The 23760-nt window shown below is 50.7% G+C and overlaps 8 protein-coding genes across 8 annotated transcripts; 4 read left to right on the top strand and 4 right to left on the bottom strand.

Moving 5' to 3' along the window:
• Positions 1 to 302: 302 nt before the first annotated feature.
• On the top strand, positions 303 to 1164 carry GUITHDRAFT_137554 (hypothetical protein; the record flags this gene model as incomplete). Its single annotated transcript, XM_005834303.1, has 2 exons — positions 303 to 1014; positions 1076 to 1164. 2 exons carry the CDS (start codon positions 303 to 305, stop codon positions 1162 to 1164), a joined length of 801 nt encoding a protein of 266 aa, XP_005834360.1.
• Positions 1165 to 1576: 412 nt separating this feature from the next.
• Positions 1577 to 2747, bottom strand: GUITHDRAFT_137555 (hypothetical protein; the record flags this gene model as incomplete). The annotated part of the gene is made up of 4 exons (XM_005834304.1): positions 1577 to 1696; positions 1743 to 1886; positions 1941 to 2333; positions 2379 to 2747. The coding sequence occupies 4 exons, from the start codon at positions 2745 to 2747 to the stop codon at positions 1577 to 1579; spliced, it is 1026 nt and encodes a 341-aa protein (XP_005834361.1).
• A 254-nt stretch (positions 2748 to 3001) lies between these two features.
• On the top strand, positions 3002 to 5370 carry GUITHDRAFT_162709 (hypothetical protein; the record flags this gene model as incomplete). Its single annotated transcript, XM_005834305.1, has 8 exons — positions 3002 to 3039; positions 3305 to 3404; positions 3458 to 3534; positions 3582 to 3688; positions 3846 to 3914; positions 3967 to 4028; positions 4293 to 5085; positions 5188 to 5370. Exons 2-8 carry the CDS (start codon positions 3346 to 3348, stop codon positions 5368 to 5370), a joined length of 1350 nt encoding a protein of 449 aa, XP_005834362.1. The 5' UTR covers positions 3002 to 3039; positions 3305 to 3345.
• Positions 5371 to 7547: 2177 nt separating this feature from the next.
• Positions 7548 to 8375, bottom strand: GUITHDRAFT_52073 (hypothetical protein; the record flags this gene model as incomplete). Its single annotated transcript, XM_005834306.1, has 3 exons — positions 7548 to 7823; positions 7853 to 7913; positions 8305 to 8375. Coding segments are annotated over 3 exons (408 nt in total), but the record flags the coding sequence as incomplete, so codon positions are not given.
• A 2211-nt stretch (positions 8376 to 10586) lies between these two features.
• Positions 10587 to 12757, bottom strand: GUITHDRAFT_106830 (hypothetical protein; the record flags this gene model as incomplete). The annotated part of the gene is made up of 11 exons (XM_005834307.1): positions 10587 to 10646; positions 10701 to 10724; positions 10775 to 10888; positions 10939 to 11013; positions 11061 to 11125; positions 11175 to 11208; positions 11252 to 11392; positions 11444 to 11664; positions 11714 to 11828; positions 11879 to 11916; positions 11962 to 12757. 11 exons carry the CDS (start codon positions 12755 to 12757, stop codon positions 10587 to 10589), a joined length of 1683 nt encoding a protein of 560 aa, XP_005834364.1.
• A 947-nt stretch (positions 12758 to 13704) lies between these two features.
• On the top strand, positions 13705 to 15434 carry GUITHDRAFT_157632 (hypothetical protein; the record flags this gene model as incomplete). Its single annotated transcript, XM_005834308.1, has 10 exons — positions 13705 to 13836; positions 13916 to 14092; positions 14148 to 14354; positions 14404 to 14546; positions 14595 to 14659; positions 14713 to 14789; positions 14864 to 14902; positions 14962 to 15095; positions 15185 to 15271; positions 15353 to 15434. The coding sequence occupies 10 exons, from the start codon at positions 13705 to 13707 to the stop codon at positions 15432 to 15434; spliced, it is 1143 nt and encodes a 380-aa protein (XP_005834365.1).
• Positions 15435 to 15736: 302 nt separating this feature from the next.
• Positions 15737 to 19650, bottom strand: GUITHDRAFT_137559 (hypothetical protein; the record flags this gene model as incomplete). Its single annotated transcript, XM_005834309.1, has 13 exons — positions 15737 to 15832; positions 15880 to 16064; positions 16112 to 16265; positions 16316 to 16567; positions 16614 to 16739; positions 16784 to 17070; positions 17123 to 17222; positions 17275 to 17346; positions 17558 to 17666; positions 18039 to 18088; positions 18137 to 18207; positions 18414 to 19312; positions 19364 to 19650. The coding sequence occupies 13 exons, from the start codon at positions 19648 to 19650 to the stop codon at positions 15737 to 15739; spliced, it is 2688 nt and encodes an 895-aa protein (XP_005834366.1).
• A 3053-nt stretch (positions 19651 to 22703) lies between these two features.
• On the top strand, positions 22704 to 23621 carry GUITHDRAFT_152098 (hypothetical protein). Its single transcript, XM_005834310.1, has 4 exons — positions 22704 to 22982; positions 23161 to 23331; positions 23376 to 23417; positions 23516 to 23621. The coding sequence occupies exons 1-4, from the start codon at positions 22776 to 22778 to the stop codon at positions 23570 to 23572; spliced, it is 477 nt and encodes a 158-aa protein (XP_005834367.1). The 5' UTR covers positions 22704 to 22775; the 3' UTR covers positions 23573 to 23621.
• Positions 23622 to 23760: the final 139 nt, after the last annotated feature.

Raw genomic sequence — 23760 nt, forward strand, 5'->3', positions numbered from 1 at the left:
TGGAGGGGTCTCCAGAAGCACCAGCGTTTCAAAAGACCCTGAATATATTTATCTTATTACTGATGTAAAACTTATGTATCTAAAATTTGATAAAGAAATTTTTGTTAAGTAAACTTTGTGTAAAAGAGAGGTTCAGTGACAAACCCAAAGCTACCCCGCTGTGGAAAAGGAAGTGTTTTTCCCTCCTCCTCCTGAAGGGAAGGGATCGTTGACACTAGTCGGTTCGTCCTCCTCTCCCTTCCCCATCTCTCACCGTCTTCCTCTCAGCCTTGCTTCGTCTGCCTCTTCCTGACGAACAGGCGATGGGAAACACGGACTCGAAGGACACCCCGCAGCAACCAGGAGCTGCAGCCTCAAAGCCGCAGGCATGGAACGCTGCGGATAAGAACATTCGGCTAGAGCTTGACATCCAGAAGGAGAAGATGGGCAAACTAATTGGGACAGGGGGCAAGACTATTCAGCTTATCCAACAAAAGGTCAGTACCATTCAGATGAAGACGCCATCGAAAGAGGATACAGGGAATGACGAATTCAAGTTCGTCCCTGTTCAATTGCAGGGGAGGGCACAAGACGTCTTCAAGGCTGCCCAGATGGTGGATGAGGTTGCAACGGCATGTCTTGCAGTGCTTTCTGCGACTGTTTCACCACAACAAGTCAGCCTCCTGCAGCGAGAGAGCATCCTGAATATGCAGAAAGAAATCCCTATTGACACTCTTCGATTACCGAAGAAGACTGACAAGCCTCCGAGAGTAGTCATCGAGGGATATTTGGAAGACGTGAAGGATGCATATCATTTCATTATCAAAGAAGTAGAAATCGCTGCCAAGGAAGTACAAGAAGAGAGGGAGAACATGAAGCTGATGCAAATCAGAAATCATCGTATGGGATCTGAAGATTCAAATGAAAGCGGGCAAGATGGGAAGAAGAAGGCGGGAAGGGACAACAGTAAGATGCAACCAAAGCGAGCTGCTTACCGACAAGAGGATGACCAAAAGGCATCTTTGAGAGACAGAGGTGAGCTCAATTCTGACCTTTTTATGCATTGCAAAGGCACGGTAGCTGATTGACATTGCAGACAACCAGCCCAACAATGATGATGATTCCAGTGCCCCCGAGCAGAGCATCCAAGATGCAGCGTTGTCATCACTGGATCATGAGCAATGAAAGATCTCTCACAACGAAATATTCGAATTTAGAGGAAAGGAATCGAAGCAGTCGCGCGGCCTTTCGCTTCCTTCGCTTATTTTTTCCTTGAAAATCTGGAAATCTTTTGGACATTGAATCTCAAGCACAGAAACTTAAAACTCTGCTTGAGTTGTCTGGTTTGTTGTCACAACACCATTCATGCAGGATATGGAACGTCAGTGCAACCCAGGAACCGATGTCTGCGACGCCAGCAGCTTGATGACGTGATATCGGGGTAACAAGCTTTCGTTCTCAGGGCCAAGTATTACTCAATCTTACGAGCATTGTTTTGGAGTTTTTATGTTTGCAGGATTGCATGGACAGTCTAAGAGATACTTCTACTACAAAAGTGTAGATTTCAAAGAAAGAATACAGTAGTATGCAATCATTGTCATTTCTTCAATTGAGACAAAGTTGGAATGTTGGAGCGAAATGTCTCCAAGGCGTATCGCGCCAAAAGATATCTGAGTCTCATCTGAATGTTCTCATTCTCCAACTTCAGTATCTTCACCTTTCACTCAAGTCAACATGTTCAAAAAAGTACACCGACCCCATACCTGCATCTCATACTCGTCTCCTCCCTTAGAATCCCTTTCTGCGACGCTACTCCTCTCTCTTTCCTCGGATCCAGATTCAGTCAGCCTTTGATTGATTTTCTCGAGGAAAGCATCCAGGTCGTTTCCTTCTGCATCCTTCATGGGCTGCAATGCACCCCAAGCATGGTGAGTGATTCATATTGGAAGAGCAAATTGAACCTGATTGAGGAGCTCAAGCTCAAACATTCTGTTGCTCATGTTCACGAGCTCTTCGGGCGACACGTTTGTTCGAGCGTTCAAGCTATCTAGATAATTCATCTTAACAGCAATCACCTCTTTATGGTAGGCATCTCTTATCTTGGTAAGGCTCTGATTTCGTTGGGACACGCTTTCCTTGAGCTTTCGTATATGTTGCTCATCGTAAGAGGCTTGCAGCTTGAGGTCAGTCAGCTCTTTCTCCATCTCTTTGATCCGTTTCTCTTGCTGCGATATCGTCTCCTGGGACTTTGTGTGGGAATTGAGGAGGATTTGATTCGACTGGTAGATGGAGTCGATCTCAAGAAGAAGATTTTCACAGAAAGGTCTGACCAAATCGTCAACTACCTCATCGACCTGTGCTCAACTTCTCAGTGGAAACTTATCAGACGTAAATATCACCTTGTCGACTGGTTCGGCGTTGACGCTGCGGTCGAGCAACGAAGAGAACGAGGAATTGACAAACTCATTCTCGGCCTTCCTGTCTAACTCCTGCATCCTTTGCAAGTTTTGAAGGCGAACCTTCTCCAGGGTTGTGAGAGGACGGGCCTGACTCTCCGCTATCATCGCCAGCTCTCTTGTCCTCTTCTCGTCTATCTCCCTCTGCGCAGCCGCGACCTCTTTCTTGGCCTGTGCATACTCTTTTTCTCGGGTTGAATCTATTGCGGCCTTTACCTTGTTCTGAAACTCCTTGCACAGCAGATGTATTTGGCCGAGAATCCTATTCCCGGCATTGAAATCCAGTTGAGAATTCATGTCGTCATGCTGCATGATCTCTTTCTCCCCTCTCTCCTCTCTCCTCTCTCCTCTCTCCTCTCTCCTCTCTCCTCTCTCCTCTCTCCTCTCTCCTCTCTCCTCTCTCCTCTCTCCTCTCTCCTCTCTCCTCTCTCTCTTCCCTACAATCAGCAGGTTCCTACTGGCAGGATGCCATCAGTCAGGATGTTCCGACAGTTGAGGCTCCCGGGCGAGGCCGGGCCTCGCGAAGAATTTGTCCTACGTTTTTTTCTAGTTTTCCCTGAATATTCAAACCTCTGTTTTTAATGCTGATGAAGCAATGATTGTGGTGAGTTGGAAACGAGGTGGTGGTGGAGGAGGAGGAGGAGGGGGGGGGGGGGGTCAAGACCAAGACGAGGAGGACATGGAGGAGGAGAGCAAGAAAAGACATGACTGCGGGATTAGGGGCAGGAAATGGCCCGGGGATGGGCAGGGCGAAAGTTGTCATGGGACATGCTAAGGTTTAGACAGCAGAAGATTATGGTAGCCCTGGAGGAGCAGAAAATCTTGCAGGAAGAAGGAAGGGAGAATGAACTATCCTGATAGTGCTTTAGGGGTGTACTGCGTGAACCTGTCTGCTATTCCTGTCATCTCCATGGCTTACCATCACCCGCTCTTGAAGAGCCGCTCCTCTTCGAATGCTGTCTGGGATGGGTAAGCTGTCCTCAACAATCAAACAAGTCTTTTTTGAGATTCTTTTCTTCTAGAGTACTGTCCCTTCTTGAAGACTACAAGTCCTTGATAGTTCCCGTTGCTGCAAACATCGCAACCAGCTACAATGTTTGTGAGTGCCTCATTTCTCGAAAAGATAGTAGTTTGAAGTCGATGCAGGCAACGTTGGCTATGTCATGCAAATCTTCCGTCTTGAACATCCTGTTCCTCGCTGGGCAGCACCTGCTGTCGCTTCCTCTTGTCTCTGCGGAGCTGTGATTGGGCAGGTTCGGTGCCCATCCATGCTTCCTGTCTTGCTCCTTTCCGCACTCTTACAGTTTCCCTGTCTCCAAAGCTGCTCTCCGTCTCTCCCCATCTCCAGTCTCTCCTTTCTCCTTCCTTCCTTCACATCGAGCTTGAATTTTCTCACTGTCTTCATATTAGCTCGTGCTCGGTTGGCTGGGCGATCGTTTCGGAAGGAGACCTGCGCTGATAGCAACGTTGCTCTTGATTGTTCGTTTGCTCTTTGCTTTGTCTCTCTCCTGTTCTCATCGATTTTTTCAAGATATTTGGAGCCGGAGGAGGGGCCATCTTTACGCAAGGATACGGGAATTACATCTGGCGCAGGTAAGAAGTGAACAGTCACCGTTTGTGGCCATGCCCTTTCTTGACACCTTCTCCTACCTTCATGTCTACTGTCTCTTGATGCCTTCGTTTCTCTCCATTCTTTTCTCTCCTCCTTCACCTTCTCCGCTCCCTCTTTCTCAATCATCAATTTTCAAGTTATCATCCTCAAGGAGCTGCGCTCACTTTTGCATGGTTCCTCTCCTCCCTCTCCTGCCATGTTCTTCCTCCTGCTCTTCTCAGCTAACCCTCTTGCCTTCTCTGCAGTCTCGTGATATGGAGGTTTATCCTTGGCGTGGGGATAGGAGGGACCTATCCCCTGACCGCGGTGTATGCCGGGGAGATGCAGGACGAGAGGAGCATGGGGAGGACTCGACGAGTTGCGTTGTCCATCTCCATCCAGATCATCGGCAACATCCTTGCTCCCGTCCTCATGTTCATCGTCCTCCTCTTTTTGGGTTCGGAGAACGTCACGCTCAACCAGACTTCGACGGAGGTGGCATGGAGGTTTCTCCTAGGGGCGGGTGCCGTCCCTGCTTTAGTGGCGCTGCGCGAGATCATGTACTCGCAGGAGAGCAGCGAGTTCCTGAGCATCCGGGCGACAGGATTCAGAAGCAGGCTGTCGGACGTCATGAGGACGCTCTCATCGGACGCGAAGATCCGTCAGCGATTCATTGGGGCGGCAGGAGGCTGGATGTGCTTCGACATCTGCTTCTTCGGGGTAGCCATCTTCCTCCCGCACATCATTCACGATCTGATCGACAAGGAGGACCATGGCGAGGGCTTCCTGCTCCTCAACTCTGCTGTCTCCGCGCTTATCAACTGCATCGCCATCCCTGCCGTCCTCCTCTCCATGCGACTGGTGTCTGACGACGGGCTGGGGAGGAAGAACTTGCAGATCGTTAGCTTCTTCCTCATCATGGTCTCATATGCGCTGCTCATGTTCTTCTTTTCCTCCCTCCGGTCCATTCAGGCGACTACGTCCGTCGTCTTCATGTTCCTCATCCTCTTCTTCTGCCTTAACTTCGGTGCTGGGATGACTACCTACATCCTGCCGCAGGTTCTTGTGCCCTCTCCTTCTCCCTTCCCTGCCTCCTCTGCTCCTGCCAGGCTATCACGACCTCTGGACACCCTGTTCGTCTCTTCCTAACGTGGCCTGCAGGAATCATTTCCCCCTGAGGTCCGGTCGAGCTTGAACGGCATGGCAGCTGCAGCAGGGAAGATCGGAGCTATCGTGGGTACTTCAACATTCGCGCCAAGCGCGAGGATGTTAGGTAAGAGAAAGAGGACACTGAGGGGGGTTGCGGAGATGCTGGAGCAACGGGTTGGTAGAGATGTAGGGTAAGAGGCGAGAAGGAGGAGGAGGAGACGGCAGGGATAGAGGAAGGGACGATGAGATAGTTAAGGTGATGGTAGAAGAAGTGCGAGATTGACTATGGAGGAGAGGGAGCTGACCAGAGGGAAGGTCTGGGTACCACATTCGGATGGTGCTCTCTGTGTGCTCTTATCGGCATGATCGTGACCTTGGTGTACGTGGACGACATGAGGAAAGAAGAGGTGAGAGGGAGGTGGAGGAGTAGGATGGCTGTGGTCGGCGGAGTCGACCAGGGGCCGGGGGGGCGGGGGGGGGGGAAGGAAGACGAGAGGAGAGAGTTGGAGGATGGGGAGATGGGGGCTAGTGGCGGTGAAGCTGACGAGTAGCAGGGATTTGATCGGATACCAGACATACCTGAAGTGCAACGCAAGCTGTGAAGGGGAAGAGAGGGGAAGGGAAGAGGAAGGACGGGAGCTCGGACGCGGTCAGTCGTCACCACGAGGGAGACGGCGAGCAGGAGATACGACGCACCTGAGAGATGTGTTAGAGGTGAGGAGGGAGAGGAGGGAGGAGGAAGATCGAGGGAGATTCAACAGCAACAAGATGAAGTCCTGACCATTGTTCGCTTCCATCCATCTCCAGCACTGTGGGAAACAAAGAACTCGCGCTGTTGCCGAAGCCAAGTCTCCCGTTCTTACCCGTCCTGGGAGTTGGAAGTCAAACCCTTCCCGCATTATTCACTATCCTCCTTCTCATCTCCTACTTATGTTTCAACTCCTATGAGTACCACCTGCCTCCTCCTCCGATGTCCACTACTCCCCTGACTCTCCTCCAGCCTCCTGCATACTCCCCTGCCGCCGCCTTGTCCTCCTCCTCACCCCCATATGAAGACATTGCCGTCGCTGCCGAGCACGCAGGCATGAAACGCCCCCGAGGAGATCTGCTTGAGCCTCGGCATGAGGTCCAGCTGCGACCATAGCAGTCAGTAAGAGGGAAGAGGGCAGGACGGGAGAAGGAAGCAAGTCAAGACTGACCTTGCACACGAGCACGTTCTCCTCGTTGGAGGTCGTGACCCTCCTGTTCATCCACTCGACCAGCGCCTCAGCCGTCAGGTTCCCCTTCTTGTTCGGCTTCAGCACGTCGGAAGGAGCCTCGATGAAGAAAGTTCCTCCTCCCTTGGACACCTCCGGCATGAACTTCTCGTGCCAGCAGTCCGCGTCCTCCGGCATCATCCCCGGGATCGGCCGACCACGCTTGTCCTTCCTCACCCCGAGGATGGAGAAGAACGGGCCCGTGTTCCTGCTCTCGATCTTGAGGCCCTGGGGGGCAAGGGGCCCCTTGAAGGCGACAAAGTCCCCAGGGAGGATGCCAAGGTCCCCCTGGTAGGAGATCTTGAGCACATGATGTTCTATCTTCTCCGAGTCCACAGGCTTCCCGTCCTCGTCCAGTATCATCCTCTCCTCCACCTTTCTGAACGTCTCGATGGGCTTCCAGAACCCGTCGGGCTCGTGCACGTTGTAGGAGCAGGAGACCTCTGCGGCGTCGGAGAGCAGCGTCTCGAGGCGGCGGGGGAGGAAGCAGTCGACTGTCTTGACCTCGGACACCTTCTTTCCCTTGATGATCTTCTCGTCCACAAACACGTTCGACTCCCTTGACGTCATGTCCAGCCCGCTACCCAAGAGCCAGAGGGTCGAGTCGAGGAGCACGAGGGTATGGCAGGTTCCGCAGGCCACCTGGAAGATCCTGTGCTCCCTCGACCTCGAAGTCTGCAGCAGGCTCCTGGAGGACTGCAGCAGCTCGTGGGTCTTCCCGACCGACGATCGGAACGTCTTGTTGTGCTGGGAGGAGTGATGGGTCAAGGTCATGCTCCTGCTCGTAAGGTCGTTCCGCGGCGATCGAGGGGAGACGGGAGCATCAAGGTCGCCAGCAGCCTTCTCCTCCACCCTCGCAGCACCCTTCTTCTGCTCCTTGGAGGCGAGCTGGTCGAGGTACCTGAGCCCTTGCAGCCTCTTGGCGATGGCATCGTCCTCCAGCAGAACCCTCGCAGTCTCGATCGTCACCTCTGCCCTCGTCTCCTCCTGGGGGAAGCTGACTTTCTGCGGTCGCTTCACGTCCTCCGGCATCGGGATCGAGCTCTTGTCTCCTCCCTTTCCTCTGATCAGAGAGTCCCGCAGCTTCTCCATGATCGCCTGCGAGTAAGGAGGCAGGCCGCACTGCCCGCTGTCGTTCTGACCCCACGCGTACACGTCTCCTTCCACACACACAACGACCGTGTGAGAGGAGCCGCACGAGACGTCCACCACCCTCTTCTCGTCAAGATCCTCCACCCTACGAGGCCTCCTCTCGTCCTCTTTGCTGCCATGCCCCAGTCGGTACGACTCTCCCCTCCCCCACGTCCACAGCTCGGCAGTCGCCGACCCTGCTTCCCCCACGATGGCGGCTGTGTGACTGTCGCCGCACGAGACGCGCGAGACGGGAAGGCCCTTGAAGTCAACGGGCTTGGGGATGGTACCGCAGAGATGCAGAGTGGTAGGACGGGGGAGAGGAGTGTACGGCTCGCCGGTTGCTGCGATCTCCTTGACCTCCTTGCTCTTTTCCAGGTACCGTTTGACCACTTGCGGCGTCTTCTCCCCCGCCTCTAGTAGAGGCAGCGCCCCATCGTCTCCATCCTTCTCCAGCTCTCTTCCCAGCTGCCCAAACTTGTTGGACCCGAAAGTGTAGCACGTCCCATCCTGCCCGATGACAGCACTATGGGCCCCACCGGCTGCGATCGACCCACGAGAGGTCTTAATGCGAATCCCCGAGGACAGAGCAGAGACTCTCGATCCTTCGGACACGGAAGCATTCTCCTCCTCTGCCGTCTCCGCGTCCTCCTCCAACTTCTCGATCTCCGGCAAAGGGGTAATCGACTCCACTACTTCAGCAGCGAAGACATCGCAGGATAGCCGGTCCTTCTGCCAGTACAGCCCCGTCCGTCCGCTATCCCCGCACCCCCACGCATACAGTACCCCGTTATCATCCACCGCCAGCGTGTGGCTGTCTCCACATTCAACGAGCCGGAACCTGGTAAGGTTCTCGCAGTGATATTCATCGTCAGAATGAGCCTCAATCGAGTCGACGGTCTTCTCCTCCTCGATCTCTCCGTCCTCATCAGGAGCTTCTTCGTCCTCCGTGCTCTTCCAGTGGTCCTGGTCACCTTCATCTCGCCTGATTTTTCGCTTCACCTGACATCGCAATCAACAACACATCGTGCTCTCCGAAACCAACCCTGTGAGGTCCGCAAAAGTAGAATCTCGTCTTCGGCTTCAGCATCTTCCCTCGGATGTGCAGTCGATTCGACTTCTTAGCGTGTATCGTGTCGCAGCACCTACCGCAGAACACCTGGCGAGCAAGTCAAACTTCAACTGCCAGCCCTGGGCCCGCAAGACCTGAAATCTCCCCTCGTGCGTCAGGAACGGGCAGGACTCGCAGTCATACTCGGCCATGAGCACGTTGCAACTATCGCAGAGCAGCGTGACCTCTCGCTCTGCAGTGTTGACAATGCCGAGCTGCAGGCAAGCTTGAGTCACATCAATTAATCGCAAGTCTCCGACCTGTCCATGTCTGTGGTTGCCAAACGCCCACAAGTCTCCGAATCCGTCGTTGCCCTCATCCGTCACGAGGATGGTGTGAGACTCTCCACATGAGCAGTAGGAGAATGAGAGGTCGTCATCCTCCTCCTCCTCCTCGGTCGTTTCCAAAGTCTTGAAACACGCCAGTCAAGATTGTCGATGGCAAACGTGTCACCATAGTTACCTTGTCACTCCTTGCAAGACTCTTCGACGTCCGAGAAGTTCGCAATTCATTGACATGGCTGTCATCATTCCGCGATCGAGACGATCGCAGGTCCTTCATGCTGTCCTCTGCATTCCGGATGGGGATAGTTTGTCTTGTACCGAAATCAATGCTTGACTTCTTATGCGCAGAAACTGAGAACACACATGGTAACGCAACGTCAACGCGCTTGCAGTTGCATGAAATCTTACCTGATGGTGCGCTGAGTGATGAGATGACTGAGACTTTGTCGCCCGAGACATGTGAGGGAGCAGACTGATCAGCAGCTAACTCGGATCTTGACGTTGGAGCGAGGGTTATAACCAAGTCTTCCCCTTCTGATCCTCCCCGAGAAACATGCACCTTCACGCTGTTGGTCTGAAATGCGTGTCATGCCAGCTATCACAGCAATGGGCGTGTTGTTTACCGAATGATTGCAATCAGAGAAAAACTCTTCTCCACCATCATCTACCTCCTGCCCATTCACAGAAGTGATTACATCGTTTTCTTGCAGCCCGCTTCTCTGCGCGATCCCTCCATCTTCGGTCGAGACGACCTTCCTACAATCAAGTACTCGTTCAGTCAAACAGAGGGAACATCGACGTCCTTCCTCACCCATCTCTGATGTGAAACCCTAGTCTCTCGCCCATAGTTCGAAGTGAAGGCTCTGGCTCCCCTTCGTCGTTCGCTCTTCCTTCCTCCAGCATGGCATGCGCTCTCTCCTCGGCACTCTCACCATGCTCGTTCTGTTTCGACTGTTCCCCTCCTCCTTCTCCTCCTCCCAGCCGAGCAAGCGACCGAACTACCGACGGCAACCACTCCATCGCCCGAAAAAGAGAGTCCGGAAAAAAAAAGTCAAGGCCAAACAAAAAAACTTAGTCAGAGAGTTACCCTTTATTGACTGAAAAAGAAGGACAAACCGAAGCAAACAAAGGAGGGGGAGGATAGAGCCTACAAACCCGCCTCAATAAAATACTAGGAAACGAAGGAGGCAGCGAAAACCGGCACTCCAACCATGTAAGCGACGGCATGCACGACAAGCAGAGAGTACCGGGCCGCCGGGTCGCCGGCACCGTCGGCGTCGGCACGGGGCTGCGAGCACTCCGAGTATGGTGTACTCTGCGGGCCGGAGTATCAGTACTAGAGTAGTGACTTCAGGTAGTAGCAGGCTGTTGAGAAGACTCTGGCAGTAGTCACAAGTCCGACTCAGTAACTTAGGCACGGTAAATCTATCGGTTCATCTTGAACATGGATGGACTTTCGATGAGCATCATTGCAGCTTGCAACATCTCTTGTTGGGTAAGAGGTGCAACAAACATGCATCAAGGCATGAAATCGTTAAAAAGGAATATCTTATACAGCCTACAAGCCTATGGACATCAAAGCACAGATTCAAAACACTAAGAACAGCATCTGTATCCTTGTAGCTCCTTTCAGTGAAATTCATCTCCTATGCTTCTTTTCGCCCTCGCTGCATATTTACGGAAGTAGCGCTGTCACAGTGATCAGCACCTTGAGTGAAGTCACAGTTCAATGATTCGATTTACCCTCTTGTGCCTCTCCCACGCATCCTTGAAAGAAAGTCACCAACTACAAGATGTCTTTACGGTGATTGCCTCACCTCGGGTGTTCGTGGCGACTGTAAACTACCTCGAGGAGTGACGGGGCTGACCTTGGGCTTCGGATACGGCAAAGGCTCGAAGATACTGAGATCTTGCAGCGATGGAATCGATTCCTGACAGAGACAGTCAGGACATGAATGAAGGGAATCATTCAAGTCTTGACCAGCTTTGGGGGGAGCACATGGCTGTTGACCTGGATGTTCTTCAGCGGAAGTGACCTGCTCAGTACGTTTTCCTTCTAATTCATCGAGCCCATCAGGACGGTTCGATCTTCATTTTGAGAACCTTTGGGTTGGCGATCGCGTCAGTCAATCTCCTCGCCAGCATGTTGTCGTCTGGCTCCTCCATGTCTTTGCAGGCATTTGAGATCTCAAGGTGGTTATAAGAGCGATTGTGTACCTGATTCGAAGATGACCAGTATAACCTTAGCTACCTGAATTGAGCTTTCAATGCAAGTATGAGCATATCACGATCACCTGAATGATGTTTGCAGGGACGGCATTGCTCGACTTCAACGATCGCAGGCGGTGAAAGTAAAAATCGAAAGGCTTCGGTAGCTCGGCTTGGGTTCCGACAGAGTGAAAGAAGGGAGCTTCAGGTTCGTTGTCCATAGAGTTCTGATGACGAATCAGCCATGTCCAACGCAAGCAAACTTGGGTCAAGATCACCTTCGATGCGCTCTCATTCTCATCAGCACCCAGCAGGAGCAGAGATGAAGTTTCAGGAGCCGCACTGGGCGGTTGCACCTCCTTCGCTTCTTCCTCCTCAACATCATCAACAGTCTGCACTGAATGCAAATACTGGATCTCCCCGTCATCTGCTCTCGGGTGTGTTGAGAGAACTTGGGTGGTTTGACAAAGAGACATAATCGACAGAAGCCCCGAGATGGCTGTTGAGATCTCAGCCTTAGGCTCCATGACAAGAGAGCGACGGGGTACCTATCGATGACACGATATACCGGGGGACGTCAAGATCGTCACATCCAGTCTCTATCACTGCGCATCCCAAGGACAGGTTGACTGTCACGCATATCCAGGAGAGCAAGACTGAGGACTGCGAGTAATCATCCATCAGACTTGCTGTCTGTTGCACATCAGCAGTACCATTGTGCGCAGCGTACCAAACCGCAAGTAGCATCTTCCTGCAAAGTTAAGGTCACCGAGAAATCGTTCATCTGTTCACCTACCCATGAGAGGTAAGAGCGGAGCCTGCACGATATGAAATGTTGCTGAGCTCCAGAAATCATCTTTGTCCCGAGACTTGTCTATGATAGGTCTGTCTATCATCTGAGTCACCAGGATAGTGGATAGCAGCAGGATGAAGTTGAGCGAATCTTGCCAAGCACGACAGCAGCGAGAAGTCTGAGGGAGGACGGCGATCAACCAAAGTGAGCACAGGACGGCTCGTGGGAAGATGAACAGCATCAAGTTGCCGCTCTCGGGGGTAATCGGAATGAAACAAAGTACTGCAACAGCACCAACGAATATGGTTTGGGTTCCACATTTTTGAAGTATGGGATGATATTCGGCGAAATGCAGAGAGGTCTTGCACCAGATATCATTCGAATTCACAGCATCCCTGTTTCTTCTTGAAATGTTCTCCCCTTCCTCGATCTTGTGCTTGGAAGAAGAGATTTCGTGGAAATGTTGTATGATGGCTTGGATATCGTTGATTTCCTTTGTTTTCCTGAGGACGTCTTCTCGATCCTTCGACATCGCCCTGTCAACCTTGAGCTTCTCTACTCTGAAGATGAGGCGCGACAGGTTGCTCTTCATCTCGCTGCTAATCTTGCGCCCGACACTGAAGTTGCTCGCAATCTCGTCTACCGTGATCCCCACGCTCTCATCCAACCTCCTGCCTTCACCTTGCTGCATATGAGCAGATCCTTGCGGGGCCTTGCTATCAGTATACGGGCTGATGTTGGCAATCACGTTTCTCCCTCCTCCTCGTCCCCATGCGCCTCCCTCCGCTTCGTCAACCATCGCCGCTCATCACGCTTTGACTCGTTAGCTAATAATAGGACTGGTGTGTCCATTTCTGTTCTTTCTTTGTACCTGGCTTATACTTTCTTATACCGACTTCTTGTATAAAGTTTCAGTCGCTCCACATACCACATTCTTTATACATGCTTATACCTTCCTTCTAAATCTCAGTGAAGATTGCCGGGATCTGCCTCGGGGTTGACCAAAGATGGGTCGTAGTGGGGATGCGGGTCCAAATCGTGTTCCATGTTCCATGTGCAAAGAAATAAGAAATGCTTGCCAACCCTGCTCAACTCTCTTCCTCCTCCTCCTCCTCCTCCTCCTCCTCCTGTTTGTCTCCTCTACTCATACTCATCCTATCCTTCTCTTCATCTCAACCTCATCTCAACATTTTCTTCTTTATCGTCCTCCTCTTTGTCCCTATCGTCCTCTTCGTCATTGTCTGCTCCCACATCCTCCACTTTTTGATATAGTTCGTCCCCGTCCTATCAGTCATTGCCCTTGCCCTTCTCTTCCTCTTTGGTCTTGTCTTGTCCCTCAATTCACGGACATTGCCCATGCGATTCTCGCCGTGGTCTTCGTTCTCGTCCTGATCTTCATTCCTATTCTTCTCTTTAACGCCAAACGAGCCTCACTGCTTCCTACTACCTCTTCTGTTTCCTTTACATCTCGTGAAATGCATCTCCACCACCTTTGCTACTGACCGCTCCTCTTTTTTCTGCTGCCATGCCATGCCATGCCATGCCATGCCATGCCATGCCTTATCTTTGATCTCACAAACATGTGCTTTCCCTTAATGTTCACCTTTGCTTGGTTTCTTCCCCTCTCCTCGCTGACTTGTGGACGTTTAAGGTCCGGGGCGACTCTCTCTCTCAACTTATGAGTTTTCTCAATCTCATCGGTCGTCGCGTCTTCTTCCACAAATTTTTCATTCCCGCAGCATTCATATGGGCATCTATCGCTCCGATAAGCCTCTCGGAGGGCAATCAGATGAGCTGTCAGTCCTCGAGGCAGGGACGTTACCCGCAAGCGTACTGGTCGTCAGCCAAGTCGGAGGGCAACATCGTTTCAAGGCTGAGGTTACGAGGGGGGTTGGAGGAGACGGTCATAGAGCCTGAGGCGAGTAAAGACGCCAACAGCTCGATATCAACTTGGAAGAGGTCGATACTGATAACGGGGGGGTGTGGGTTTATGGGTAGCCACCTGGTAGACAGGCTGGTCCTCAAGTACCCTCAGTACCTGGTGGTTGTGTTGGATGTTTTGGATGAGTGCAGCTCTACACATCATCTGAGTAAGGTGAAAGATCGACCCAACTTCATCTTCGTCCATGGAGATGTAAGTCAAGGCTCTTCGCCTGTGACTCGCTCAGGTCTCACAACAAGTTCTCCAGATCCGGGACTCGGAGCTGGTGTCCGTGTTGATGAACGACTACAAGGTGGACACTATTCTGCACCTGGCAGCGCAGACGTCTGTGGATCATTCGTTCAAGAGCCCTTCTGTCTTCACCGATGTCAACGTCGTGGGGACTCAGAGTCTCCTGGAATGCTCTCGCAGGGCGACGAGGCTCAGGCTGTTCCTCTACTGTTCTACCGATGAAGTACTAGATATGATGTTTCCCAGGTCTTTACTGAAGTTTGTCTTGACAGGTCTACGGAGAAATCAAGGAAGACGCCGCGACAGAGGACTGTCCTCTCCGACCCACCAATCCTTATAGCGCTTCCAAGGCGGCAGCTGAGCTCTTGGTCATGGGGTATGCGACGTCGTTCAAACTTCCGTGCATCGTGACGAGGTGACCCTGGTGGCGTGTCGCGAGTCTCGCTGATAGTCTGCCGGCAAGGTGCGTCAACGTCTACGGCTCCCGACAGTTTCCGGAGAAAGTGATCCCTAAGTTCGCCATGCGCTGCAAGTGCGTGAAGAATGAAGTTCTTCACTGTCGACTCGTCCGTTTTGACTAGCGAATCCCAGGATCGGTCAGCCGTGCTGCATCCATGGAGACGGCCAGGCCAAGAGAAGTTTCATCTATGTTGAAGACGTGAGTCTTCTATTCATCATACTTTCCTACTCCTCAGCCCCCCCTCCTCCTCTGGTCATGTTCTTCACCACCAGGTTGCAGAAGCTTTCGACGTCGTCATGCACCAGGGGAAGGTGCGGCTGTGCATGACGTGTGACCTCTGTGGAGCGAGAAATCTGAGACGGAGGAGCAGGCGGGGAACGTGTATAACATCGGGTCCAAGGATGTCGTCAGCGTTCGCTACATAGCAGACAAGATATCTGAGGCCATCACGGGCAGCGCCGGACTTATCCAAAACGTGCCTGACAGGCTTTACAACGACTGCAGGTGAGTGCATTTTCCCACTGATTCATGCTTGCTGCCCCTTTCTTCCTGCTTCAGTCTCTTGCTGCTCGTGCTCATCACACGGGTTCCAGGTATGCACTCAACTGCTCCAAGCTTGAAGGCCTCGGTTGGAAGCAGCGGACGCCCTTTGAAGACGGGCTGCACAGAACTCTCGAGTGGTACATGGAGAATGGCGGGGAACCCTGGGCCTCCGACGCCTGCGATCGCGCTCTCCTTCCTCACAGCCATCTGGATGGCAGGGGAGACCTTTCAGGAGTCCCTTGGAGCGTCCAGGAGATGGAAGACGTAGAAGATGTGCTGAGATCCGCTGGAGTGTTTTGACATGTCAAGAGCTCGATGTTTGTTATTTACAAATGAAAATTTGCTTTCGGAGGTGTATCGTGTACCACAGGCTGCGCGAGAGTCTTCATTCCTTGCAACTGAATTCCACAAGGAACACAGGTTTGACCTGCAAAGCAATAATGCAAAATCAGCCTCTCGAGTAGAAATGGTTAAGATCGGCAGTACCTGAAACATGTCGAAGACAACGTAGTTGTTGAATGGTACACAGCTTGAGGGTTCGCCGAAGAGTGAACTTGGAGCGTCTACGACAGTCTGCAAGGCTCCACATAAGACCGCCTGCCCTACAGCTCGTCGAGCCCAACGCTTCTCACCTGCAGCGTTCGGTTGGATCCCCTTACAGCTGGGAAGTCGTTCGTCTTGAAGGGATTTGAAGAGACCTGTAACTGATATTCAAACGAGGTTTCACTCAACCTCCTGCACGCACCCTGCCTCTTGCAAAAATTGAATGGAATCCATGTGGTGCCCTTCTCAGGGCACACGCATTTTTCATTTCTTTCTGCTCTCCCAAAGCTGCCTCGCAGAGCAGAAGGAATCCGGACGTGCAGTCGCGGGAAACAAAGCATCTTTCAGCTGCTGCATTCACGCAGTCGAAGAGATATATCCCTTTGCCTGTACACTATGTCAATGTCGATTGATATTCAAGCAAGAGAGGATACCAAAGGGATAGTTGGCCGAGGGCGTTTCTTGAAGTGGAACCTGAATGCCTTGAGCTAGAGACCTTGTGATGGAACTTGCTGTTCCTCCTCTCCAGAGCAGCCTCTGGTTGTTGAGCCTCTCAAACGGCTTGTAACGAAAGTCGTCTCCTGCCCTCTGTTTCCAAGGTATCAGACACCCGAAACAGACGTCTTACAGATCCGCACCTTGATTTGAAAGACTCGCTCGAGATTCAAATTCATCGTTTCAGTTGGCGCCCTTGTCAAATTGAAGAGTTTCTGAACACGTGAGAAGTCCTCAGAGCTTGTGGGCAACTCTTGAATATTTGTTTCAAGAATCTCGTAAAAGGCATCGAGCTTTTTCAAGTCTTCTTGGGAAGAAGGTGACAACTTGACTCTCTTTCTCAAGGAAATCACAGCAGATATGTCTTCAAGGTTCTCAAGCATTTTTCCTTTGTCCTGTTGTGTGTGAGTAATTTTGACAACAAAAATATAATTGAATGACCTTCAATGCTTCAACTGTCTCAAAGGTCTCCAATTCCACTGCTTCGTTCATAGGAATGATGCTTCGAATCTTTTCTGAATGCTTAGCAAGCTTCCGTATGTCATTTCCTGACTGCTTGCTCCCTTTCTGCAGCAAGAATAAACACGCCCGCAAAAAGTGGGCGAACAAACCTTGATGATATCTTGAATCAAAGACAGCTCCGCTAAGGCTTCATGTACGGTATGTCGTTTTACACGTTGCAACGGCATTTTCTCAGAATCAAGTTTCATGCTGGTTAGTTCCCCCTCAAGAGAACCCTTGCTGACTATTCTGTTCAACAAGTTTTGGATGTTGGGGTCAAGTTTTGACCGATATGTTTCATCATTTTCAACGTCAGACTGGTTTCCTTCCTCGTCTTCATCATCGGATAAGTCAACCAAGGTGAATTTTCCTGGGTGCGTACGAAATGACATAGAGCCTGGAATTCCAAAGTCACACAACACATTCAGAGGCGAAATATGTATATAAACCAGATTGCCAGGAATTCCTTGTACGCTCCCAGAATCTCTTTTCAAACGCGGCAATAGCATCATTTTTGTCGTTGTAATCAACCACATCGCATCCAGGTTTCTGATCGTATCCAATCAACATATGGACGACGAGGCATCGAACCTGTCCTTACCTCCGTTTCCACTTTGCCCCATTGCGTGACTAAGTGCCATTTCTCCCCTTTCATGAGACCACCCGCTTCAACCTGGCGAGGGGTTTCAGTATTAACTTCACTGCAATAAATATTTACCAATTTGATCGAGAAAAACTGCGTTAGTACATCCCCTTCCTCATCAACTTCTGTCTTTGTCAGATACGCATTGTAGGGAATTCCAGAGTCGTTCTTCAGAAATGTTGCCTTCGGACGCATAAGAAATCCAAGTGAGTAGAGCTTATCATATTTCATCCAATATTACCTCGGGAACGATGGTTTCTTTGACATTGAATTGCCTTTTCCGAGCTTCTTTGGAGTAATTGAAGCGCATACGGTATTCCTTTTCCCAGTCCAGTTCTTCGCGAGTTTTTCTATCAGAAAATTCAGATATTTTTGATTGAAGAGAACAGCTCAGACCTAACGGTAGGTTTGCGCTTTGCCCTGACAGGTTCTTCATCATTATCTAGTTCAGTCTCATTCTGATCCTGATTCCCGTCGGAATTTTTTTTTGATGATTTTCGTGCACTCTGTGGACTTTCAACAGAGCTTTCGAGGAAAGCAGGTTGATATTCTTGCTCAGCAACGAGCGCTTGTTGTTCAATGCTTGTTGTGAAAAATGTCTCAAGAACAATTTTGGCACCATGCTTTCTTGCTGATTTCACACGTGAATCCAGGGTTTTCCGTGCTTTCTCTCTGGCAGAAGATAAAATGTAAGTGTTGCAGAAGGGCCTGGAAAGACTCACTTTTGTGAAAATACTAGATGTGTAACCTTCTTGGTGACTGCAGTTTGCACCTTGTCAAAAGCAATGAGAACTTGACACGATCACACATCAATCACAACCTTTCCGCCATTCAAGGTGATAAGATCCTGCAATTCCGTTGAAGCTGCTTTGTTGTTCGCAAAGTAATTCCCTGGATCATGTCAAGGTAAATCAAGACATCTGATCAGATAAATCCACACCAGCAAGTACGACAACACAATCAACAAACAGTCCACTGTTTTGCTTTCCCTTGCTTTTCTTCATTTTCTTTTTCGGAGTAATCATGTCGTCAGAGTCAGAGTCTGAAGACTCTGTTGGAGGTGTCAAACAAAGATTGAATATCAAATTCTTGCTTACCAGAACTTGAAGCAGGTTGTTCGCTCTCACTCTCGTTTGAACCTTGCTTCAATTCTTCGATGTCTTGTGCAGAGACATATTCTAAGGAATTGTGCAATTCCTCAACCTCTTCAGCAGAGATACTTTGGCAGTGCATTACAATCGATGCCACTTGTTCATTGATGTATCCTTTGAATTCTTCCACCATCTCATCCCCGAATATCTCCATTAGTTTGTCACGACAAGTTCTCTTGGTGAGGGTGGTGTCCTTCTCTATCACAGCTTTGGAGATGATTTTCTTCAGCTGCTGTTGCAGTAGTTGCACAGCTCTGTCTTCAAAGCTTTCCTCTTTTGAAGCTTTCTTCTTTTTTGATTTTGACTTGCTCTTGCTTCGACTCTTGCGCTTTTCATCTTTCTTTCGCTTCCCAGCTGACTTTTGAGCCGGCGATGCTCCCTTTGAAGCTGGCGATGAACGTTTTGAAGGCGGCGATGAGCCTTTCGAGGATGGCGATTCAAGACTCTTCGTTCGCTTGGTCTTCCTAGACTCGCTTTGCTCCTTTCGCTGTTTGGCAGCTCTGGCAAGCATTTCCAGGCTTCGTTTCTTGTCGTTGTTTTCAGATATATTCTTCTCAGATGCATCGTCATCTGAGCCCTGATGCATGCTACTTGCACCCTGTTCCTCAGTCGAGCCAGTTCTTCCGTACTCTTCGGACTCCTCGTTTCCTTCTTTCTGATTCCTCGAGGGCTGTTCGTCCTCCGAGTTGTCGGAGTCAGCTTGCTGAACCAACCGTCCCTTGCGTTTAGGGGTGCGAGGCTTCTCATCAGTCACAGCATCAGAGTTGAGAGGGGCGTCAGAAGTCTTTGGGTTTTCAACCTCAACATCGGAATCTGATCCTGTGTCGTCATTGAGTTGAACCCGCCTACACTTCCCTGTTAGGAACGACTGGGATACATCAACGCAAGGTTCTCACCGTTTGCCATAGCGAGCTTTGTTTACAGGCGCATCTTCAGATCCCTTCCCTGCATTTTCAATTCTCTTCTTGACCTGCTTCAAGAACGCTGGCTCTTCATCCTCAACATCGTCTTGGCTGTCTTTGTCATTATCCCGAGTTGGGTCCGCTGCTCCATCAGCGTCTGCAGCCTCTTGCTCACTCTCCTTGGCACTCGTCCCGTGTTCCTCTTCCTCCTCTCGCTTCTCCTCCTCTACCTCCTCTCGCCTCTCCTGCCGCTCACCCTCCGACTCAGTGTCGGAAGCCATTGCCACTGGTGGGTTTTGGCGGGAATCAGAAGTTTGCGTGAAAGTTCGGTGGTCTCTTTGAAAGTTTCAAACTTCCTTGAGCAAAAACTTGATGGAATTGTTCTTCAAAGTTCAGCAGCTCGAAGTTACATATTTCAGTCGAAAATCTTGTATATTCCGAATAATTGGAGTAAATTTCAAAAAATAATCAAAATATTTCGCACATGACCCAGGAACTTTCCAGCAAAGCCACGAATTCTCTCATGCGCCAATGGCGGGGCAATGAAGTAAATGGAGGGGCGGCGAAGCTGCCCCGGTGATGGCGGTTGCGAAGTCTCGCAGGAAAAATGCATGGAAGTAAGGACAGCAACATGCCACCCATGGAAATAAGGACAGGAACATGCCACCCCCCTTGGTAGGTTAAGGCAGATTCGTGGAGGGACCGCGACAGGAACCATTTGGTGTTTGGATCTGCGATGGAATTTGCCGGGGGGTCTGATAGCAACAGCTCTTACCTTCAAGAGTGTAAGAACCATCTCTACAGGTATGGAACCGTTAGATGTTGCACGTCGTCCATGTCCTGACTTGTTCGGAAGTGCATACGATGGTACCCAGAAGAGCATTCAGGTTCCATCTGACCTGTCGATATGGCGCGATGCCTTGACCATGCCTGTCATTCGCAGATGGCTGCCTCGTTCGTCGCATCTCACCCTGACATGAAGAGAACATTCGCTCAGATCTGGAAGACGTATATGCAATGTGTTTGGATGGTGTTGTAGTGACTTCCTGGACTCAGCTGCTTGGAAAGATGCTTCATGGACACGTCAGTGTCGCAAGCGCTGTCCTTGATCTACGTCTCCAACGAGCTGCTTCAAGTCTCCTGCCCCTTTCTGACAAGCTGCAAGTCTCCTCACTAGCTCCAGGTCTATGGCAACAATCCGGAGTGGCACCACCTATTCGCGGAGCTACTGCCCCAGTACTTGCCGAGGTTGTACTCGATCTGTATCAGTATTGGAGGTGATTTCACGATGGTGGGTGTTGAGGCATCTCATTGCTTGTTCAGAGAACATCATTGCAGCAAAAGTCATGAACCTTCCCAAGATCGTATGGAGGAGCAGAATGGTGTTCTCCGACCCTTTCTGTGAGAAGCTCGTCAACGATTGTTTGTTCGGATTCAACGGGGTACATGCTCCTCAACCTTGTGGGGAGTATGTCGCACAATCTTCAGTAACGACTCCTGTATGATCTGCAAAAATAGTTTCTTTGCATCTTCTGATATTGAAGCACAGATGTCAAACGTCCACTGTCCCACACAAAGGTAAATTCCTCCTGCATGAACATTCGTTTTGCTGTGCTGAAGAATGCCCTTTTTTAACAGCGAGAACTTGAATATGTTCTCGGGGGGAGCGAGCAATGGCCATCAGATACATATTGTAGAACTATTTTGTCGTTTTCTCTCCTGTCTTCTATGCTCATTTCTTGCCCTGCAGGGTGATCATGAAATGTTCCGTGTGAAATGGGTTGGGCTCTTTCCAGTTAGCTTGCATTCTGTGGATTTCCACAGTATAGAAAACAATCTTCCTCAGCAACCTCAGAACTTCGAGGTGAGAGATCATTTCAATCATTTTGCTTCTAACATAGTTGAAAGATCTCCAAAGCAATTCAAACCATTATCAAACAGGTAGGAAATGGTGGATTTTAAGTAGAAATCATGAATGATTTTATCTTCTTTGCTCGTTTCAATTCAAACAGTCTGGTGAGCATATGTCATCCACTGTCGTCAGCAAGGAAGTAGTTTTGAGGACTTTGGCGAACATCGGCCAGAAGGTGCATGAGCGGTCTGGCACATAATTGTTTCGTCAAACTCAACCTTGGAGCAGGCAGCGGACACTTGTCACAACAGTCTGCAGGAGATGGCGCGATTTATGCACGATAAGTGAGATTGATCGTTTGACTGTGCCTCGTTTGATCTCGAGGATCAGAGCAAGGAAAGACAGCGAGCAAAGACTTCTCCTTGCACTCTCTGGCGTTCAGGTAGTTTGTTTGCAAGAACTTCACCTTTGCTTGTCTGAGTTTTCGATCTCTCCTCCTATCTTGTCATCTTTGTTGTACGCTATCTCTCACCGTCTTGCCCCGTAGGCATTGCAAACTGTGGCTGTGCAAAACGCAGAGACTGAGAAGAACCTGATGATCGCAATTCAGAACATCCAGAACTTATTTCAGTACGATTGAATGACCTTCTTCATGCTTGTACCTTACATCAAACCACAGGATGCGATGGACAGATGATCTCGCGGCTTGGAATTTAGCGATCGATCAATTTGGTTGGGTTTCAACTCCTTTCATTTCGGTTTACATCCCTCTCCTTGAGGTGAGCTTGTTCTATTCATACTGGTTGTGTCATCTGGACTGTTTGTTCCGCTCGTCAAAACTTCTGTATGCTGACGTGTCTGATCAGAACTTGGCTGAAAGACTTTTGACGGACAACTCCGAGAGGATCGAGCCATCACCTGTGAGCTCTTGCTCAAGTTTGTTGAGATGATCGTTTAATGTTCTTACTGTAACAGGTGAATAACGGCTCTTCATCTTCATCTTTTCAACAGCCTGGCTCCCTTACCGACGATCTCTTGTTATCTGTACGACCTCGTCCTCCTCCCAATCTGTTGTGATCATGCTTGCAGATCTTTGCTCAATTTGTGGAGCATCAATCGTCCAATGCCCTCCCTGCCTCAGACGGCCTCACTTCCTATCCTTTCCCGAGCCTCCAAACGCAGTCGCCGCTTGCTCTCCCAGCCGCCTCTCACGTGGCTGCCCCTTCAAACCCTCCCGCTGTTCCATCCGTTCCTCCTACTGATCCCCGTGTACTGTTTACCTCCAGCAGCGGGCCACTGCAGCAAACCCACTCAGGAGACAAGGAGAAGAACTGGTCGCCTCCTACGGACCCTCGTCTTGCTCTCCGTCGGCCGAAGATTGGGGAGGCGAAGCTCGAAGACCATGGTGGCAAGAGCCCTCCTCTGAGCGAGAGAGAAGAGCAGGAGGAGGGGAGCAGGAGGGATCTGGAGCAGGAGGAGAAGAGGAACGAAAAGAATGAAGCTGGGCAAGCAGAAGGAGAGGAGCACAAGGGCTCGAATGGAAACATTTCGAAGATGGATGCTCCCTCCCGATCAGGTGACGAGGAGGCGGTCAAGGACGGCGGAGGTGCAGGGAGCAAGAGGAGCATCCAGTCCTCCGGGCCCGCGGGGCATGCAGAGGACGACATCATCCTGGAGAAGCAGGAGCTCTCCCTCCTTTGTCCGCTCTCACTCGTCCGAATGCGAGTGCCTGTCCGGGGTGACTGCTGTGAGCACATTCAGGTCCTTCTTCCGCTCATCCCCTCTCCTTGCTTTCCATCCTCTCCCTGCTACTTCTCCTTGCCTTCCTGTTTGTTTCCGCTCCTTTGTCCTTCCCCTTCTTCTCTCATTGCGCTGCTCCCTTTCCGAGTCTTACTCTCCCTTATCTCATCCGACTCTCCTTCACCTGACTGTCTCCCAGTGCTTCGACCAGGACGCCTGGCACTCCTTCGTCTCCAAGCAGAACTCCAACAGACCCCCCCACTGTCCAATCTGCAAGAAACCCGTCACAACGACATCTGAGGATCCTCGCTTCGCCCGACTGCTCGAGCTTGTGCCCAAGGAGACGAGCAAAGTTTGGGTGGACGAGGAGGTGAGAAGAGGAGGAGAATGAACGAGGGGCTGAGTGTCTTGCAGTGGCAGCCGGTGATTGAAGAGGACGATCAAGTATCTAAGAAGGTGAGGGAGGAGGAGGAGGAGGAGGACGGAAAGGAGGAGGAGGAGAAGGACGGGGAGGAGAGGAAGAGGAGGAGAAGGGTTGATTTCATATGTTGCAGGCGAGATATGAAGATTTGCAGAACGATTCAGATTCAGATGTCATCGTGCTAGATTGAAGGGGAGCTCGGTCATTATCAAAAGCTGATATACCATGATAGGACAGGGAGGCGGAAAGGGAGGAGAACTTGTAATTTTATGTAGTTGTATTTGTTCAGCAAGCTAGCAGGTAGGGTGGAGACTACTGAGGGAGAAATTGATAGAAATCAGGACATACAAGCGCGAGTGATTAGAGACATGTATTCGG

The sequence above is a fragment of the Guillardia theta genome, assembly GCF_000315625.1.
Source record: "Guillardia theta CCMP2712 unplaced genomic scaffold GUITHscaffold_26, whole genome shotgun sequence".
NCBI lineage: Eukaryota > Cryptophyceae > Pyrenomonadales > Geminigeraceae > Guillardia > Guillardia theta.